The sequence below is a fragment of the Fonsecaea monophora genome, assembly GCF_001642475.1.
Source record: "Fonsecaea monophora strain CBS 269.37 chromosome Unknown Scaff76, whole genome shotgun sequence".
In the NCBI taxonomy this organism is placed as follows: domain Eukaryota; kingdom Fungi; phylum Ascomycota; class Eurotiomycetes; order Chaetothyriales; family Herpotrichiellaceae; genus Fonsecaea; species Fonsecaea monophora.
Window position 1 is genome coordinate 101,082 of NW_019174007.1, and position 14,372 is coordinate 115,453.

Below are 14,372 nucleotides of genomic sequence, written 5' to 3' on the forward strand. Positions count from 1 at the left end.
ATTGGTGGTAGCGATGTGCCCAAGCCCCTCCAGCTACGAATTACTGAACTCGTACTACTTGGACTGGTTACCCGAGTAGCTTGAGAGAGATTTTGTGGCTAGCTGGTAGCTGGGGACCTTGGGCTTGCTCGCTTCTCGAATCTCGCATTTGATTCCATGCAGCTTCCGTTTCGTCGCTAGCATCTCGCACCATTTCAGATCAGACGAGGTTGGCCCCAAGCCCCGCGGCAATTTCCCTGCGCTGGCCTGCCCATTCTCACCGTCGTTTACCACTGCGAAAGACATCCACTCGCCGCCATACTGTGGCTTGTTGCAACCTCCCAAACATCTGACCGCAGCAGGATCAAAAGAGCTGCCGGGCCATCCCGCAAAAGCAAAGAATCTGACACTCCACTTGAGCATTGTCAACCATATCCATTGCGCCACCAGTTCATTTGTGTACGATAAGCTGTACTTAATAATCAGCGGGCATGGCACTGGATGGGTGCTGGACAAGGTGACACGTGCCTCATCGTTTGTATCTAAAAGTAGTATACCAGCCACTCAGCCCGGAGGAGGTTCTGCACCTCGGAGGTGAGCAAGTTAGTGCCTCCTGACCTGAGGTTACAATGTGACATGTCGCATGCATCTCCTTAGTTTTCTCCGTGCGTCTTGCGCAGTAAGGCTGACGGGCTGTTGTGCTGATAACGGGGAGCCATTGGATCCGCAACAATCCTGCATTTGATCCTGCCTCGTGTCCAACTCTTCCCTCGTGTCTCAATAATATGCGCCACCACCTCGTATATGTACAAACGACCTGGAACGAGAAGGAACGGGTCTGGCCGCGGGCATGGATACAAAAAGGCAACGAAACGCCGCCAGCCCATGCATCATGCAGGGTTCAGATGATTGTTCTCAGGAGAGAAAAGGGGCAGCCACAACCACGTGGAAATTGCGCGAGCAAGCGCCACGAGCTGCAGTCTAGTGGAACCTTGAACCACAAAATCGTCCCAAAGCTGCTCCAGACTCGTATCACACTGGGCTGGAGGTTCTGGAACAAGCGAAACGTGCCCTTTTGTCGCCTGCCTGTCCAGAACACTTGGTAGCCGAGCTGAACTCTGTCATTCAATCTCCGGCATGGCTTAATGGCTTGACCGCATGATGTAGCCAGATTGTCTTGTTGCGGACAACTATTATTCACTGAATTGTTCGTCACGCTGCACGAAGCGAGGGGGCTGGCAGGCTAAAACAATGCGGCTCCGTGTCGTCTGCATTAAACATCGATTTTCACAGCCAACGCTGCTTCCATCTGCTGCCGTTGGTACTAGGTATCTTTGGCGGAAACACTGTTTGACACAGGAGTTGGCCCAAACATGAAAACATGGTTTTAAGAGCCGGCACCATAATCCTATCTCCTGAAACCAATTTTTGAGGCATGCTATCTTTCTCGGTGGTATCCTACAAAACATCCTCCAACACATGTGCCGTGGGTTTTCCTCGGGGCCACTGCAGAATTCCATCCTGAGAACGGTAACCAAGCTCCGTATTTCTCGAGGAGCGGACATCACGTATCATCGTCCTTTTGTTCCTGCGTGGATTGGATCCAGTCTTGCATGAGCGCCTGCGAACCGCCCTGGATCCCAGACCCATTTTTGCTAGGACCGCCTTTACGCTCAACAAAGAGACACAGCACCCAACCCCAGATACTGAATCCCTCGTACGTTGTGTTGAAACCCAGCTTCTTCTTGTCATCCACTCCCGTGTCGAGATCGCGACCTGCAGACGCATGACTTGGGTCGCCGTAACTCCCTTCCCTATCTTGATCTTCCGCAGCAGGTATATCATCTAGATTGATGTTCTCTTCGTCGCTTTCATCCTGAACCATGACAGTGTCACGGTCCGTTCTGGTGAGCTTGTTGCCATTGTTGCTCTTCATTAGGCCTTGTTGCTTGAATGTCTTATTCTTGACAAGAAGGCAGTGACGGGTCCTGATTTCAGTGAGGAAGATCGATACTTCGAAGTCATCTGAGTACGCTTGTCAGGAGAAATGTCTCGCAATCAAAGGGCAGCGCATTCACCTTGTTGAACCACGTCTTTGACACTCTTCTTCTTTTTGCCCTTACTACGCGCCCGCTCATTCTCTTCCCGTAGTTTCGGCAGGACGTAGGGTTTGACAGCCTCAAACACCCGCGGAAGTGCGGGGTCTCTTTCGTTCAAGAGCCATCTTGGTTCATCGGCAGGGTTCTCGAGGAAGATGCGGCACTCAAGGACGGAGTGTTTGCTAATCCGCAGGTAGCGACGGATGGGAGCCATGGCTGCTGCTGCGGACCGGGGCCGTTCCTCTTGGAAGCATTATAAGCTGCCTCGTACCAACATGAGCTCCATTTCCTAGAAAGAAGGTGTGTGCGAAGGGAGATATCAACGGGATGCTGTGGAAGGAAGCGAGCGCGTCATGAAGAGAGCCAAGAGATTAGATAAGAGCATGTGAACCTTCCCCCTTTTACCCTGCGGACTTTTGCCTCCTCTAGCAACTTCACTTCTATATAAGATGTGCGAAAGTTGCTTCCGAAAGTTGCTTCCCACAGGAATGCGTCTCTTGCACACAGGACTGAATATTAGGGGACATACCTGCCAGAGTCTCTCGTCTTGATAATGTTGTGGTTGAGTCGGCCATGGAGAGCCTCTCCAGATGCGTATGGTCGCCAGCTCAACCCCAGATGTACGACAAAAGGGGATGTTGACTGTTCTGAAAGGAAATGAGACATGATGGCAGCTTCGTCGATGGTTGGAAAAAGGTGACTTGCCAAAGGTAGATGCAGTCCGCGCTTCAAAGAGCAACGCTCCTCAGCGGTCGCACTGAGGAGCTCAACGCTTCTCAATATTACTCAAGGCTTCAAATTCTGTCGCGCGGCTCACGATGTCTGTCTCGCTCGCTCGATCTTCGTGCATCAAAGCTGTGGACATTCTCTTTGCAATCCTCGTTGTTTGCTGCTTCCCCCATCATGGCACCTTCCTCTGCACGCACCCCTAACTTCTCACGACCCCTGCCCTCTCCCTACGCAACCAGTGCCATAGATACACTGTCCAGAGGTCCAGGGCAAGTAGATGTTATGAAAGAGCTTCCACAGTCTGGGCCAATGACAAACACGACGAAGGAGAGTCTGACAAAGGAAATGACCCCAAGAAAACCCCCGTTTGGCACAGCGGCGACAAGAAGCCCACATTCACTGTCGGACAAACTGGCAGAGTCTTCAGGAGGAAAACGCGCTGTTACCACAGCCTCTGCTGGGGTGCGGCATGGTCAACAATTTTCAAAATTTCCCTTCAAAACTGAATCTGATTCTAATCTTGCCAAACTTCTGTATGTCAACCCTTCTCTCTACCATCCACATCTACCATGGACTCACCAAGGGCTAGTGTCGACGTGGGCGGCTTTGACAAACCCATCGTCCATTTCCGACCCCAGCTCTGGCGCCATCTGGATAAAGATCGCCCAATCCTCAATCTCGACCTGTTCTGGCCGATCAAGTTCGACGAGATCGACAATGATGATGAAGAGGAGAACAGCGATGGCGACCAAAAAGGCGTCTTTCCTTTCAAGGACCTCAAGCCTCTACAGATGTTTCACAACCTCCACTATCTCCAGTTGAACGGCATGATGCGATCATATCAACCGATCATCTGGGCAACTTGTTGGCTGAACAAGAACCTCACCAAGCTCCACCTTGAAATGGCACTCGAGCCGGAAATGAATGAAGACACAAAGCACAAATACCGCAAGATCGACGAGACATGGTCCTACGACGGCTCCCCTGAACGACAAGTCGATGCCGAATATCTAGGCTTTCACGGAAATGGCATCCTACACCAAGAATTCGGTGATGGCGAGTACCTCGACCAACAAGCCATGAAACAAGCTCAGATCGACGTGGTCGAAACCCTCCCTCTCGAAAACATGCGCTACCTGCCCATCAGCCATCTCACCCTGATGAACTTCGCAGTCGACGCTGGCCCATTCTTCCGCTGGTTCGACCCCAAGAAACTGGTCGAGATCAACTTCCTGGGACAATGCATCGACACTGGCTTCTACCTGCCCGACGACATGCGGTCGCACGTCAAAGTCAGTGGGCCCAAGCCAAAACCACGCCCACAACCCATGATTGCCAGGGTTGTCAAGCCAGGAGAAGTGAAGCTGGTGACGTTGAAGGGCGGGAAGGTGGTTCCTGACGAACCGACCGGGAGTGGCAATGCGGCCGGGAAAGGCGTCAAGACCAAGCTGAGCCAGATGATGCGCTTGGGGAAGAAAGACACCAAGGACTCAAAGGAGTCGGGCAAGGAGACTGCGCAGCTAGAGCGCAATATGGCCAACATGGGCCTTTGAAAGCCTGGTTGGAATGTGAACGCCGTGGAACGAGAGACATGATGAGCAAGACGAAATAGTCATGAGCTGTACAAACAATCAACATTGGAGCCGGCGTCGGCCAAAAGCTCAAAATGAAAATGCTGCTGTTAAAACCCCGGCTATCCACTCATCTTGCTGATCTCATTTATCTTACAATGAACTGCAGGTACTCTTCACTCCCTCAGTTCCAGATATCCCAGCCCTGGTCCTTTCCTTTTCAACGATATCACCTTTCATCAATGCTCAATATTTCTGATAGCCCCTAGCATATCCGCTGCTTGCGTATCCGTAACCCGGGTTCGGGCTTCGCCCGCCACCCACCATGGGCGACGCACTGCCGAAATTCTGCACAGAAACTCCTGCATTGCCCATCATGGGAGTCACGGGGCTGACGTGAACACTGGTGCCCATCATCTTTTGCTCGGCTCGCATCCTCGACATGTCTGCCCGGTACGCCATGACCTCAGAGGTGATCTTTTCGTATTTGGCGTCCTCGACCAGTTTCTCGTGCTTACCCGCACGGCGCTGGCGGATGCAGCAGAATGCAAAGATAAGGATGCAGAGGATGACGACGCCGCAGACAACGCCAATGATGATGTACTTGGTCTGCTGGGAGAGGCCATTCCACTTCTGTTTTATGGATTGAGTGCTTGATTGGCTGTTTTCGCCGTCGAGTTGGATAGGTTTAGTGTCACTGGGAGGAAGATTAGCCATGTTTGTTTCCAGGTGGGAGGAGAGGGGCAATGTTTACTTGAGGATCTTAATACTCTGATAGCTTCCCGAGGTGTCGCCATACACATACTGGGTACCTCTGCTGGCGTCTGACACTCTGACAGACTTCACAGTCATGGTGAAGGGAGCATCGTCGTAATCGGTTTCGCCACCTGCCCATTCAATAGTACCCTTGGGCATTTTGGGATCACCACCTGCCCAGATGCCGAGTCTGACATCGCAGGGAGTTTGGGGAAATTTGAGGCCGCCATTAGCTTCTTCATATGTCAAAGTGCGAATGATGTTTCCGTCTACGATCCAGTCAAGCTTCTCCTTCGACCAATCCAATGTGTAATTGTGCCATTCATTTTGGGGGTCATTGATGGGATACCAGATGGCATTGCCGTAGTCAGTCTGATTTCCTTTGCTGAAAAAGTTAGTTTCAACAAATGAGTTGTTGCCTCCGATGAATTCCCAGTCCACCTCGTCGAGATCCATCGATTGCAAAACAACTGAAGACACTATGCCTTGACCCTTGGCGACTTTCATGATAACCTCAACTTGCCCAAAGAACAGAAAGAAGTTCGTCTGGACCGTGGGCGACTGGCCACGCTGTTTGATTGTGAACTCGGCACCGTCATCTCCATAATCGATTCCGCCAGCCGTGACATTCCAAACTTTGTCTGACATTGTATTCTGAGTGAAATCAATCGAGTAATTGCCGACACCCAGCGCAGTGTTGGGCGGGCAATCGGTCCGCTCCAAGGGATTGCATGATGTGAAGGTCTGGGCGAGGGTGGTGGTGAAGAGGGAGAGGAGGGCGATGGATGTCGTCCTGAAGGAGTGCATGGCTCAGACAGCTCTATTGTCTGTATGAACCCTTTGGAGAACAAAGGCCAAAACAGGATAGAGACAGGTCTTGCTCAAGGGATTTTGGTGGTTGACTCCAGGTCTTGCTCGTGACAGGTGAGTGTCGCAGGAGGGTCCGAGAAGCTCGGACTTCACGTACTTGTATGCAAAACACAATTTAAATCGTAAATGAATGTGAGGACGCGTCGCAGCACAGCGCGACGACGAGTTTGCAAAGGAGAGACTGAAGAGCAAAAGAGCGGCAACGGGCGACACAAACGGTGTGGCTCGAAGAGGAGGAGAAGGAGAGGTTGAGTGAGAGGACGCGAGAGAGGGTCTATCAGAGCCTCTCTAGCTGTACGAAGATGGGCACCAACGGAGTATGAGAGAAGAGAGAAGGGATAGTGGCAGGAAAGATGAAACGCGTCGTTGAACCAATCCGGTAAAAGGGGCAACGCCCAGATTCCACTGGGCCAATTGGTGGAGTTGCATGACGCTCACCCCCTGTCTTGATCGTCCAACAATCTTCTCTCCTTCAAGCAGCTCCTTCCACCTGCTGCATCTGCATCTGTCTCATAATAAGGTCCCTTTGACCTTTATGTTTCCTACTCGTACAACGGCCGCACACTTTGTCGATGAGAGTGCCCCTCTACGCTGTCCGTTTCCTGGCCACTGACCACTGACCACTGACCGCCGACTGAGGCAGATGCAACACTACCTGCAGTCTATCCTCCGACGCCGCTCGCTATCCAAGAACAGCGCAAGTGCGGTGCTGATCACATGGTGGATCAACAAGATGCAATTTGAGGGTTGACTCAGTTTCCTATCAGAATCCCTGCACATCTGTGCCTGTGGTGGCTGTGCAATACTCGTACACGACTACCTCATTCTGTCAATGCGCTATCAGTTCCGATGACTGCAAGTTGGGAAAAGAGGGGCATAACAAGTGTTTTGAGGACGAACCCAATCCATGTCGGTATATAATACACTTGTGTCAAACTAATCCTCGATCCCTCACTCCCTCATCCTGTTCTTTTCTTGACAGTATTGCCAACACAATAGTACCCAGTACATTGTGCATTCGTTACTTTTCATGCCTTTCGCGACGAATGTTCGACCATTGAACAGGACAAGAAGATTGTGGAGGACGGGCTAGCATGGCAGAGGGACGTAATGTAACGAGACCAAAGCAACCCTCCTACTGATGTAAGCCCGGTCGTGTAGGTAGGCCTTCCTCAGCGCCTCCAATTCAACAGCAAAAGTAATTTGGATAGGCAAGTTGCGGCCGATTTGGGGTTGAAAGCTCTTGAACCTGGCAGATTTTGGGATTAGGTTCCTGCCACCTACAATATTCAGGTGAAGTGTTGTCACCAGGATTTTGAGGCTTTCAGTTCGATTACAAGCAATGGCACCCCATTGTAACATTCGGAGAAAATGTGGTCTTAATTCCAGTACCAGCAGTACGACATCAAGCCCTTCGATACCTCTCGGGAGCTCGTCTGCTCGTGAACCATGATGCTGTCCCAACTACCGATTAGTCGATTACAAATACTTTGCTCTTTTGTAAATATGCTGAACAGGACTCGTAAGTGCCGCCATTATGGTTGAGTATTCCACTCTCCATGTTGTCAATGACTTCGTCTCCGACACCGGGCAACAAATGATCGGCAATGGATGATGGATGATGTCAGGCCGACACATTCAAACGGGCCTTGTTTGTGGAGAATCGTTTGCATGTTACATATCATAGGTTAACCCGGTCTAGTCTCGCATTTATGTTTATTACAAATTCATCAATATCTTTTTATCCAGACTATCTAGAGTGACTTCTTCCACAAATGATCGAAGTTCCGCTAAGTTGGTTGAAATTCCGAAATAGATAGAAAAACACACACAACGGGTCCCGCAATGGCAACCGCAAACCACGCTGCATGGTTCCGTCAAGCGAAATCGCCGCTCGAGGTCGGGCCCGCGGACGTCGGCAAGCCTGGTGCCAACGAAGTTCTCGTCCAGAATCGCGCTGTCGCCATGAACCCTATAGACTGGAAGATACAGAACGGCGCTTTCCCCGCGGGGTCGTTGCCCCGGATCCTCGGCCAGGACGTCTCCGGCGACATTGTCGAGGTCGGCGAAGGCGTCACGCAGTTTCGGAAAGGCCAGAGAGTGCTCGCCCACGCGGTCGGGCTGGCTACCAATGAGGCCAGGCATGGCGGGTTCCAGGAGTATACGGTCGTCCCGACGGTGGGATGTTGCGTGATTCCCAACGGGATGAAATACGAAGAGGCCTGTGTTCTGCCGCTGGCCATTTCGACTGCCGGCATCGGCCTGTTTCACGAGGACAGATTAGGTCTAATGTCTCCCGTGGACGCGGCGGAGAAAGGCCACCCTGAGCAGGAGGCGATCCTCGTCTGGGGAGGCAGTTCGAGCATCGGGGCTGCCGCGATCCAGCTGGCCGTGGCAGCAAAGTATCACGTTATAGCAACGGCGTCCCCGCCGAACTTTGACCTGTGCAAGAGCCTGGGGGCGAGCGACGTGTTTGACCGCTCTAGTCTAGGTATCGTGGGTGACTTGACGGCGGCATTGCAGAAATATACCTGTCGAGGAGCATTTGATGGTGAGGACTGAACACTACAATCGACAAACCTTGAAAGTCATGTCGAATCGGCAAGAAACACTGAATTTGACATCTTGGGTTTTCTAGCTATTGCGACGAGAGATACACAGTTGAACGTCGCGCAGGTCCTTGCCCAGCTCGGAGGAGGGAGGATGGCGGTGGCACTACCTCCCATCGAGGAACTCCCTGCAACCGTACAGGTGAACGGCAGTGAGTCCCTCGTATAAAGTTGGTGGCCATTGGGTTTGCTCCACGCTAATCTCCCAAAGTCTTTGCCGTGTCTATTCTGCAGCAAGATAAGGCACTTGGAAAAGCGATATACGCCGATTTCTTACCGCGGGCACTCGAGCAGGATCTGATCAAACCGGCCCCGCCGTCGGATGTGGTCGGCCACGGTGTTGAGCACATTCAAGGGGCGCTTGAGAAGTTGCGAGCCGGGGTATCGGGGTCGAAGGTAGTGATAACGCTGGGGAGTAGGTGAGGATAAGGTTGTAGGGACAAGGGACGAGTTCCCAGTATGGTTGGGAGTAAAAAATAGGCTGTGAGGCGTAAACCCTTCGGGCACTCCTCAAGACGCCAGCGAAGCGATTAACTACGCGTTTTTGATTAGGGTTGTTTACAGATGGATTCTATGTCACAGAACGATGATATGAGGCTGTTGATAATCAATTTAATGTTGCTGGTGATAGAAGTTGAGTTAGTTAAAGAGTGGCGGCGGCGACGAGGCGGAATTGGAAAGTGGAATGGTTATATTGCGATGGAATTAGGATCGGAATAACTAAGATCCATAAAAGTCACGTTATCTGTCTTTTCTCTAGCCAATAGATAAGCGCTGATAAGGGCAACCAATCAGAAGCGTGGCTGTTCGTTCATTATCGGTCGACTCAGGCCGCCGCGCGATTTGTGCGGCGGGCGAACGCTCGTCGACAGGCATATCCGCGGGAATTGTTTTTGGTCAGACAAAGCTGTCAGACTTGATACATTTTCATACAAAATGCTCGTTGCAGTAAGGAGATAAAGTTTCAAATGACTAGACTCATTTAGTCAGTCGGTCACCATTCGGGTGCGGTCTTTGGAGGATGGTATGACCAAATGAACAGTTTGCCTTCGAAAATCCCCGCAAACACGTCAAACACAACTGTGACTCCTGCGCCAGACCTAAAGAACATTCAACACCACCTCAAAGTTTAATCCTTGCTTTCTGAATTATTGTGCTGACATTATCATACGTATCTCACAATTACCATGCGTCGCAATGGCAATGACGCGAGGACCACCGGAAGCTGATGTGGTTGTCAGTGTGTCAGTGTGACTCAAAGAGTGTGCCGGGACTGCTCCGTCCACCAGATCAATCATCAACACCACGATTTTGGAAAGACGAGCCATAATCATGGTCAAGAGTGGCACGCGAGACCCCGCGCGGGGTAATTATGCTGCAACCTCAGAACAAACACAGGAAGAAAATGGAAGAAGTTGTGCTCCCGGCTTGCCCTTGGAGCACATCCTCTACGCCAGTCGCATGGCCGACGTTGGAAAGATCAATGCCCCGTTCCCAATGCCTCAATTGCTGTCAGGACGACATCAAGCTGTGAAAGAAGGCGATTGAGGTGCTTCCGGTCAGCCCGGTTGGGATGCCATGGATCGGACTGAGGCGGCGCATTGATAAAGTGAAGAAGTGGACTGGACACGCCCGTGGCAGAGGAATCTAAAGCGCTTCAGATTTTGATCCCTAGGGTTACAAAGGTACTTTGAACTGACCTGCACAGCTCACACCAGCCGCGTCAGGATCACCAACTCCCGTGGAGGAGACTGCGATGCTCTTGTGGGTGATACTGCCATCTGCAGGACCTGCGTTGGATGCTGGAGACATGAGGGCGGGTCGGAATACAGAAACGAGAGCGGCTGAAGATGGAACACAGAGAGAGAAATGGACCTCGAAGAACCAGGTAGGTCAGGAACAAGAGCTTGGAGAGCGGTTTGAAGAGAGTGGAAGGAACAGGATGGGGGACTCGACGATTGTTATATCTCCCCCAGGGGATACTTGAAGCAGGCGACCCTGCAGCGTGTCAGGCATGCAATTACAACGCCCAACTCTTTGGAATACCAGCATGATTAGAGGGACCTATGATACAAGAAAGAAGAGGACCGGCACATGCCTCACCCTCGTAATGGCGGGAGCAGGCAGGGATACCGTTCGAGGCCACTGTATAACCATCACAAGAGGACCTTCAGCGTCCAGAGTACGGTTATTGCGGATGAGAACTTTGGGTCGACTGGAGATATTGTGCGCATAACTGGGGATTCAGTAGGTTTCTTGTGTTTTGGGGGGGGCGGCCTCATGAGGGTAGAGATAGGGGGGGGCTCATGAGAGTAGAGAACTTGTGAGGGCGGCAGACTTGTGAGAGCGGTAAAGAATTATGTCCTAATCATGCAGCGCCTAAAAGTCTGACTTGTTTTGCTTTGGCTCGGTTTGCGTACACCCAAGCTCAACAGCCCTTCTCCTGAACCACCCAACACGACCTCTAGGGAGATAAAACAGGCTAGATTGATTATCCTACCCAGCCCATAGCTTACTGTCCTGATCCTAGAGAGCCTCACATGTTGTTTTACCGGTCAGAATGCAAGTTTCTCACCTATTGATGGGGTCGGAGGTAACAGGAGGTATTACGTAAAGGCTACCCTAGCTCCCTCCTCTTATAGTATTTATTGAATAGTAGTTATAGAAACGGTGACACCTGAAGCCAGGAGTACAGGTAGGCTGTGCTCCTGACAACCAGGGTTCGCAGAGAAGTTCACAGCAGCAGAATATACATCGTGCAGGCTTCGCACTGGAGATTGGGTTCGGCATGCGTCCATACTCTTAGATGTATCATACAGTCCCAAAAAGACCTCGAAAAGAGCCGTCGTTGTGATGCTGACGAATTCGGAATAATACTGTCAAAGGGTCTAAGTGCTACGGCTGCGTACTCGGTGGTTACGTGGTTCCGTGGGTAATTGGAAGAACGATTTCGGGGGGGAGGGGGGGAACGCGGGCATATGGCGGGGAACAGCGAGAATGCGGCGATCGGCTAAACAACGGCGGGCTCATTATCTGGGACATTAACCGATTACCATGTCACAGTCCGCGTCCTGTCCCTGGGCACTCATGGGGGGACATAAACTCCACGCAGTCCTGGTATCAACCAGGCTTACATTATTGTTGTCACCGTACCATCGTCGGTTTCTGACACTCTGTGCTACGGACATCTTCGGTTTGGGGCCGGCGTCATATTAGAAAGTCCGCACGCAGGCAGACCTCTGCCAAACCTCCCCCCTCCCCCTTCCCCCTCCCTCCCCCATGTGGCCTCTGTAAGGGTCGGTCTCGTGCCTTTGTCAAGATGGAACCAAAGCAGCCCGAGGGCGTCTTCTCTTTCCTCGACACCGACCTGTACAAGCTGACGATGCAATGTGCGATCCTCAAGTACTTCCCTTCGGTCGACGTGGAATACAAGTTCACCAACCGCACCTCGCAGATGCGGTTGGACCAAGAGGCAGTCGCCTGGCTGAGGGAACAGATTACCAAGCTGGGGAACATCACACTCGAACAGCAAGAGTTGGGATATCTGAGAAAACATTGTCCCTTCCTGGGCTCCGACTACTTGGAGTATCTGCAGAGGTTTCGCCTCCGACCCGCCGAGCAAGTGCATCTGGAGTTCACGCCCGTCGATGGCACGTTCGGTGACCTCCACATCACCGTCACTGGCCTGTGGGTCGAGACAATCCTCTACGAAATCCCTCTCCTCGCCTTGACGAGTGAAGCATATTTCAGGTTCGTTGACAAGGACTGGGACCACCAGGGACAAGAGGAACAGGCATATGAGAAGGGAGTGCAGTTGTTCAGCGCAGGCTGCGTTGTGTCCGAATTCGGCTCTCGGAGAAGACGTGACTTCCACACCCAAGACCTCGTGATCAAGGGTCTGGTCCGGGCCTCACATGAAAAGGACCGACGTGGAAAGCTATCGGGCACAAGCAATGTGTACTTTGCGATGAAGTATAGCATTCCCCCTGTCGGAACAGTGGCCCACGAGTGGTACATGGGCATTGCCGCACTGACCAATGACTACGAAAATGCCAACGAAAACGGCCTCCGGTATTGGCTTGACTGCTTCGGCAAGGGGGTTCTGGGCATTGCACTCACGGATACCTTTGGCACGCCCGACTTCTTCAAGGCTTTCAAGAAACGAGTACCAGCACGCACGTCGGCGTCACGGGATAATTCGACCGGGTATACCGAAGAGAACCACAACGCAAATGATCAGCCTTACTATGCTGAAGTCTTTGCGGGCATCAGACAGGACTCTGGCGACCCAAAAGTATACATCGAACGCGCTGATGACTTCTACAAGTCAATCGGGCTGAGCCACAAGAGTATTGTGTTCTCAGACTCTCTCAACGTGGAAAAATGCATCGAATATCGAGAGCTGGCAGAAGCGTGCGGGTTCAAGCCTTCTTTTGGAGTCGGGACATTCTTCACGAACGATTTTAGGCACAAGTCGGACCCTGGAACGAAATCCAAACCAATGAACATCGTCATCAAATTGTCAAAGGCAGGTGGTAGACCAGCAATCAAGTTATCCGACAATATCGGCAAGAACACAGGCGACGAGGCAACGGTACTAGATGTCAAACGCCGTCTGGGTTACACGGAGAAGGAATGGAGGGAAGGTGATGAATCCAGGAGGTGGTGATGCTTTGGGGCCAGCCGATGCTAGTGGCGTTAATATCGCAGCCTTGCTGCCCCCTGGGAGCCCTTGTGGATCGACGGAGGGGCGAGGCTCTAGCACCTTTGTGGGGGTTGTGGCGGGAGAGCTTGTCATTGACCAGTCGTGATTGGGGTCTTCAAAGTCCCTTTCTAGATGGAATTTTCGCTCCAGGCAGCTGGAATCAAAATGTCGGTGCCTATCTCACGCCACAACGGATCACCGGGGGGCCGACGTGAGATTTACTCCGGCATCTCAATGGTGGCTGCCGAAAGACGACCATGGCCCAAAGGCGACAATCATAATCACCACAAGTCTTCCGAGTATAGGAGTGGTAGGCATGGATGGCTATGGCTCTCCAGCAAATGCTGAAACAATATCTGATGTGACCATCCCCACGCAGAGCGAATCCGTCTCTTTTTCCGATACCTGAGGCGTAATTGGCGACACTGGTGAAGGAGCAAAACGTTCCCCATACTAAAGTAAGATTGGTGTGGGCTTGATTGGGTGAAGGCTTCTAGCGAGCCATGGTTTGTCAGAGTGGTTACCAGGTCTTCGAGGTGTCGAAAATCCATCTAATTATCTTAGCGGGGACGAGGTCGGAATAGGTAAAGTAGAACAGGCCAAGCGCTGACTTGCGTTTGAGACGATCCAGTGATGATCGTGCTCGTCGACGATGAACGTTTCTTGTGTAGGCATTCTTGTACGAGTTATGATTCGGGTAGCAGTTGGAGTGGCACAGCCGCAGTCGAAGACGAAGGTTTCGCACCTTTTCTGCTCCACCACACGAAGCTGCAGGTCACAGCGCAAAGCCGCAAGGCCGCGAGGCCTAGAGGCGCTTCTTTGGGGAGGGCGTGGGAAAAAGGGTGCCCAGACCTTTCCGGACGAAGCCTGTGCGCAGTTCCCTCTAGTAGGGCTAGTAGGGTCCGAGGGGCACTTTAGGCTCCCCTATGGAATATTCGTACAATTAATGGCCGCAGGGGGGTTCCTCTCGCTGCAGCTCGCTCCCTCACATGCCCGCTTCCTTCCCTCCCAACTCCGTCCCGAGCTGATCAGATTCCTCGTAGCTCTGATCACT

The 14,372-nt window shown here is 52.0% G+C and overlaps 6 protein-coding genes across 6 annotated transcripts; 3 read left to right on the forward strand and 3 right to left on the reverse strand.

Moving 5' to 3' along the window:
- Positions 1 to 1,543: 1,543 nt before the first annotated feature.
- On the reverse strand, positions 1,544 to 2,292 carry AYO21_08612 (hypothetical protein; the record flags this gene model as incomplete). The annotated part of the gene is made up of 2 exons (XM_022658555.1): positions 1,544 to 2,004; positions 2,058 to 2,292. 2 exons carry the CDS (start codon positions 2,290 to 2,292, stop codon positions 1,544 to 1,546), a joined length of 696 nt encoding a protein of 231 aa, XP_022509146.1.
- A 689-nt stretch (positions 2,293 to 2,981) lies between these two features.
- AYO21_08613 (hypothetical protein) lies at positions 2,982 to 4,360 on the forward strand (the record flags this gene model as incomplete). The annotated part of the gene is made up of 2 exons (XM_022658556.1): positions 2,982 to 3,340; positions 3,397 to 4,360. 2 exons carry the CDS (start codon positions 2,982 to 2,984, stop codon positions 4,358 to 4,360), a joined length of 1,323 nt encoding a protein of 440 aa, XP_022509147.1.
- Positions 4,361 to 4,624: 264 nt separating this feature from the next.
- Positions 4,625 to 5,095, reverse strand: AYO21_08614 (hypothetical protein; the record flags this gene model as incomplete). Its single annotated transcript, XM_022658557.1, has 1 exon — positions 4,625 to 5,095. The coding sequence occupies one exon, from the start codon at positions 5,093 to 5,095 to the stop codon at positions 4,625 to 4,627; it is 471 nt and encodes a 156-aa protein (XP_022509148.1).
- A 33-nt stretch (positions 5,096 to 5,128) lies between these two features.
- Positions 5,129 to 5,941, reverse strand: AYO21_08615 (hypothetical protein; the record flags this gene model as incomplete). Its single annotated transcript, XM_022658558.1, has 1 exon — positions 5,129 to 5,941. One exon carries the CDS (start codon positions 5,939 to 5,941, stop codon positions 5,129 to 5,131), a length of 813 nt encoding a protein of 270 aa, XP_022509149.1.
- Positions 5,942 to 7,849: 1,908 nt separating this feature from the next.
- AYO21_08616 (hypothetical protein) lies at positions 7,850 to 10,161 on the forward strand (the record flags this gene model as incomplete). Its single annotated transcript, XM_022658559.1, has 4 exons — positions 7,850 to 8,555; positions 8,643 to 8,765; positions 8,825 to 9,032; positions 9,903 to 10,161. 4 exons carry the CDS (start codon positions 7,850 to 7,852, stop codon positions 10,159 to 10,161), a joined length of 1,296 nt encoding a protein of 431 aa, XP_022509150.1.
- Positions 10,162 to 11,932: 1,771 nt separating this feature from the next.
- AYO21_08617 (nicotinate phosphoribosyltransferase) lies at positions 11,933 to 13,282 on the forward strand (the record flags this gene model as incomplete). The annotated part of the gene is made up of 1 exon (XM_022658560.1): positions 11,933 to 13,282. The coding sequence occupies one exon, from the start codon at positions 11,933 to 11,935 to the stop codon at positions 13,280 to 13,282; it is 1,350 nt and encodes a 449-aa protein (XP_022509151.1).
- Between the last annotated feature and the right edge of the window lie 1,090 nt (positions 13,283 to 14,372).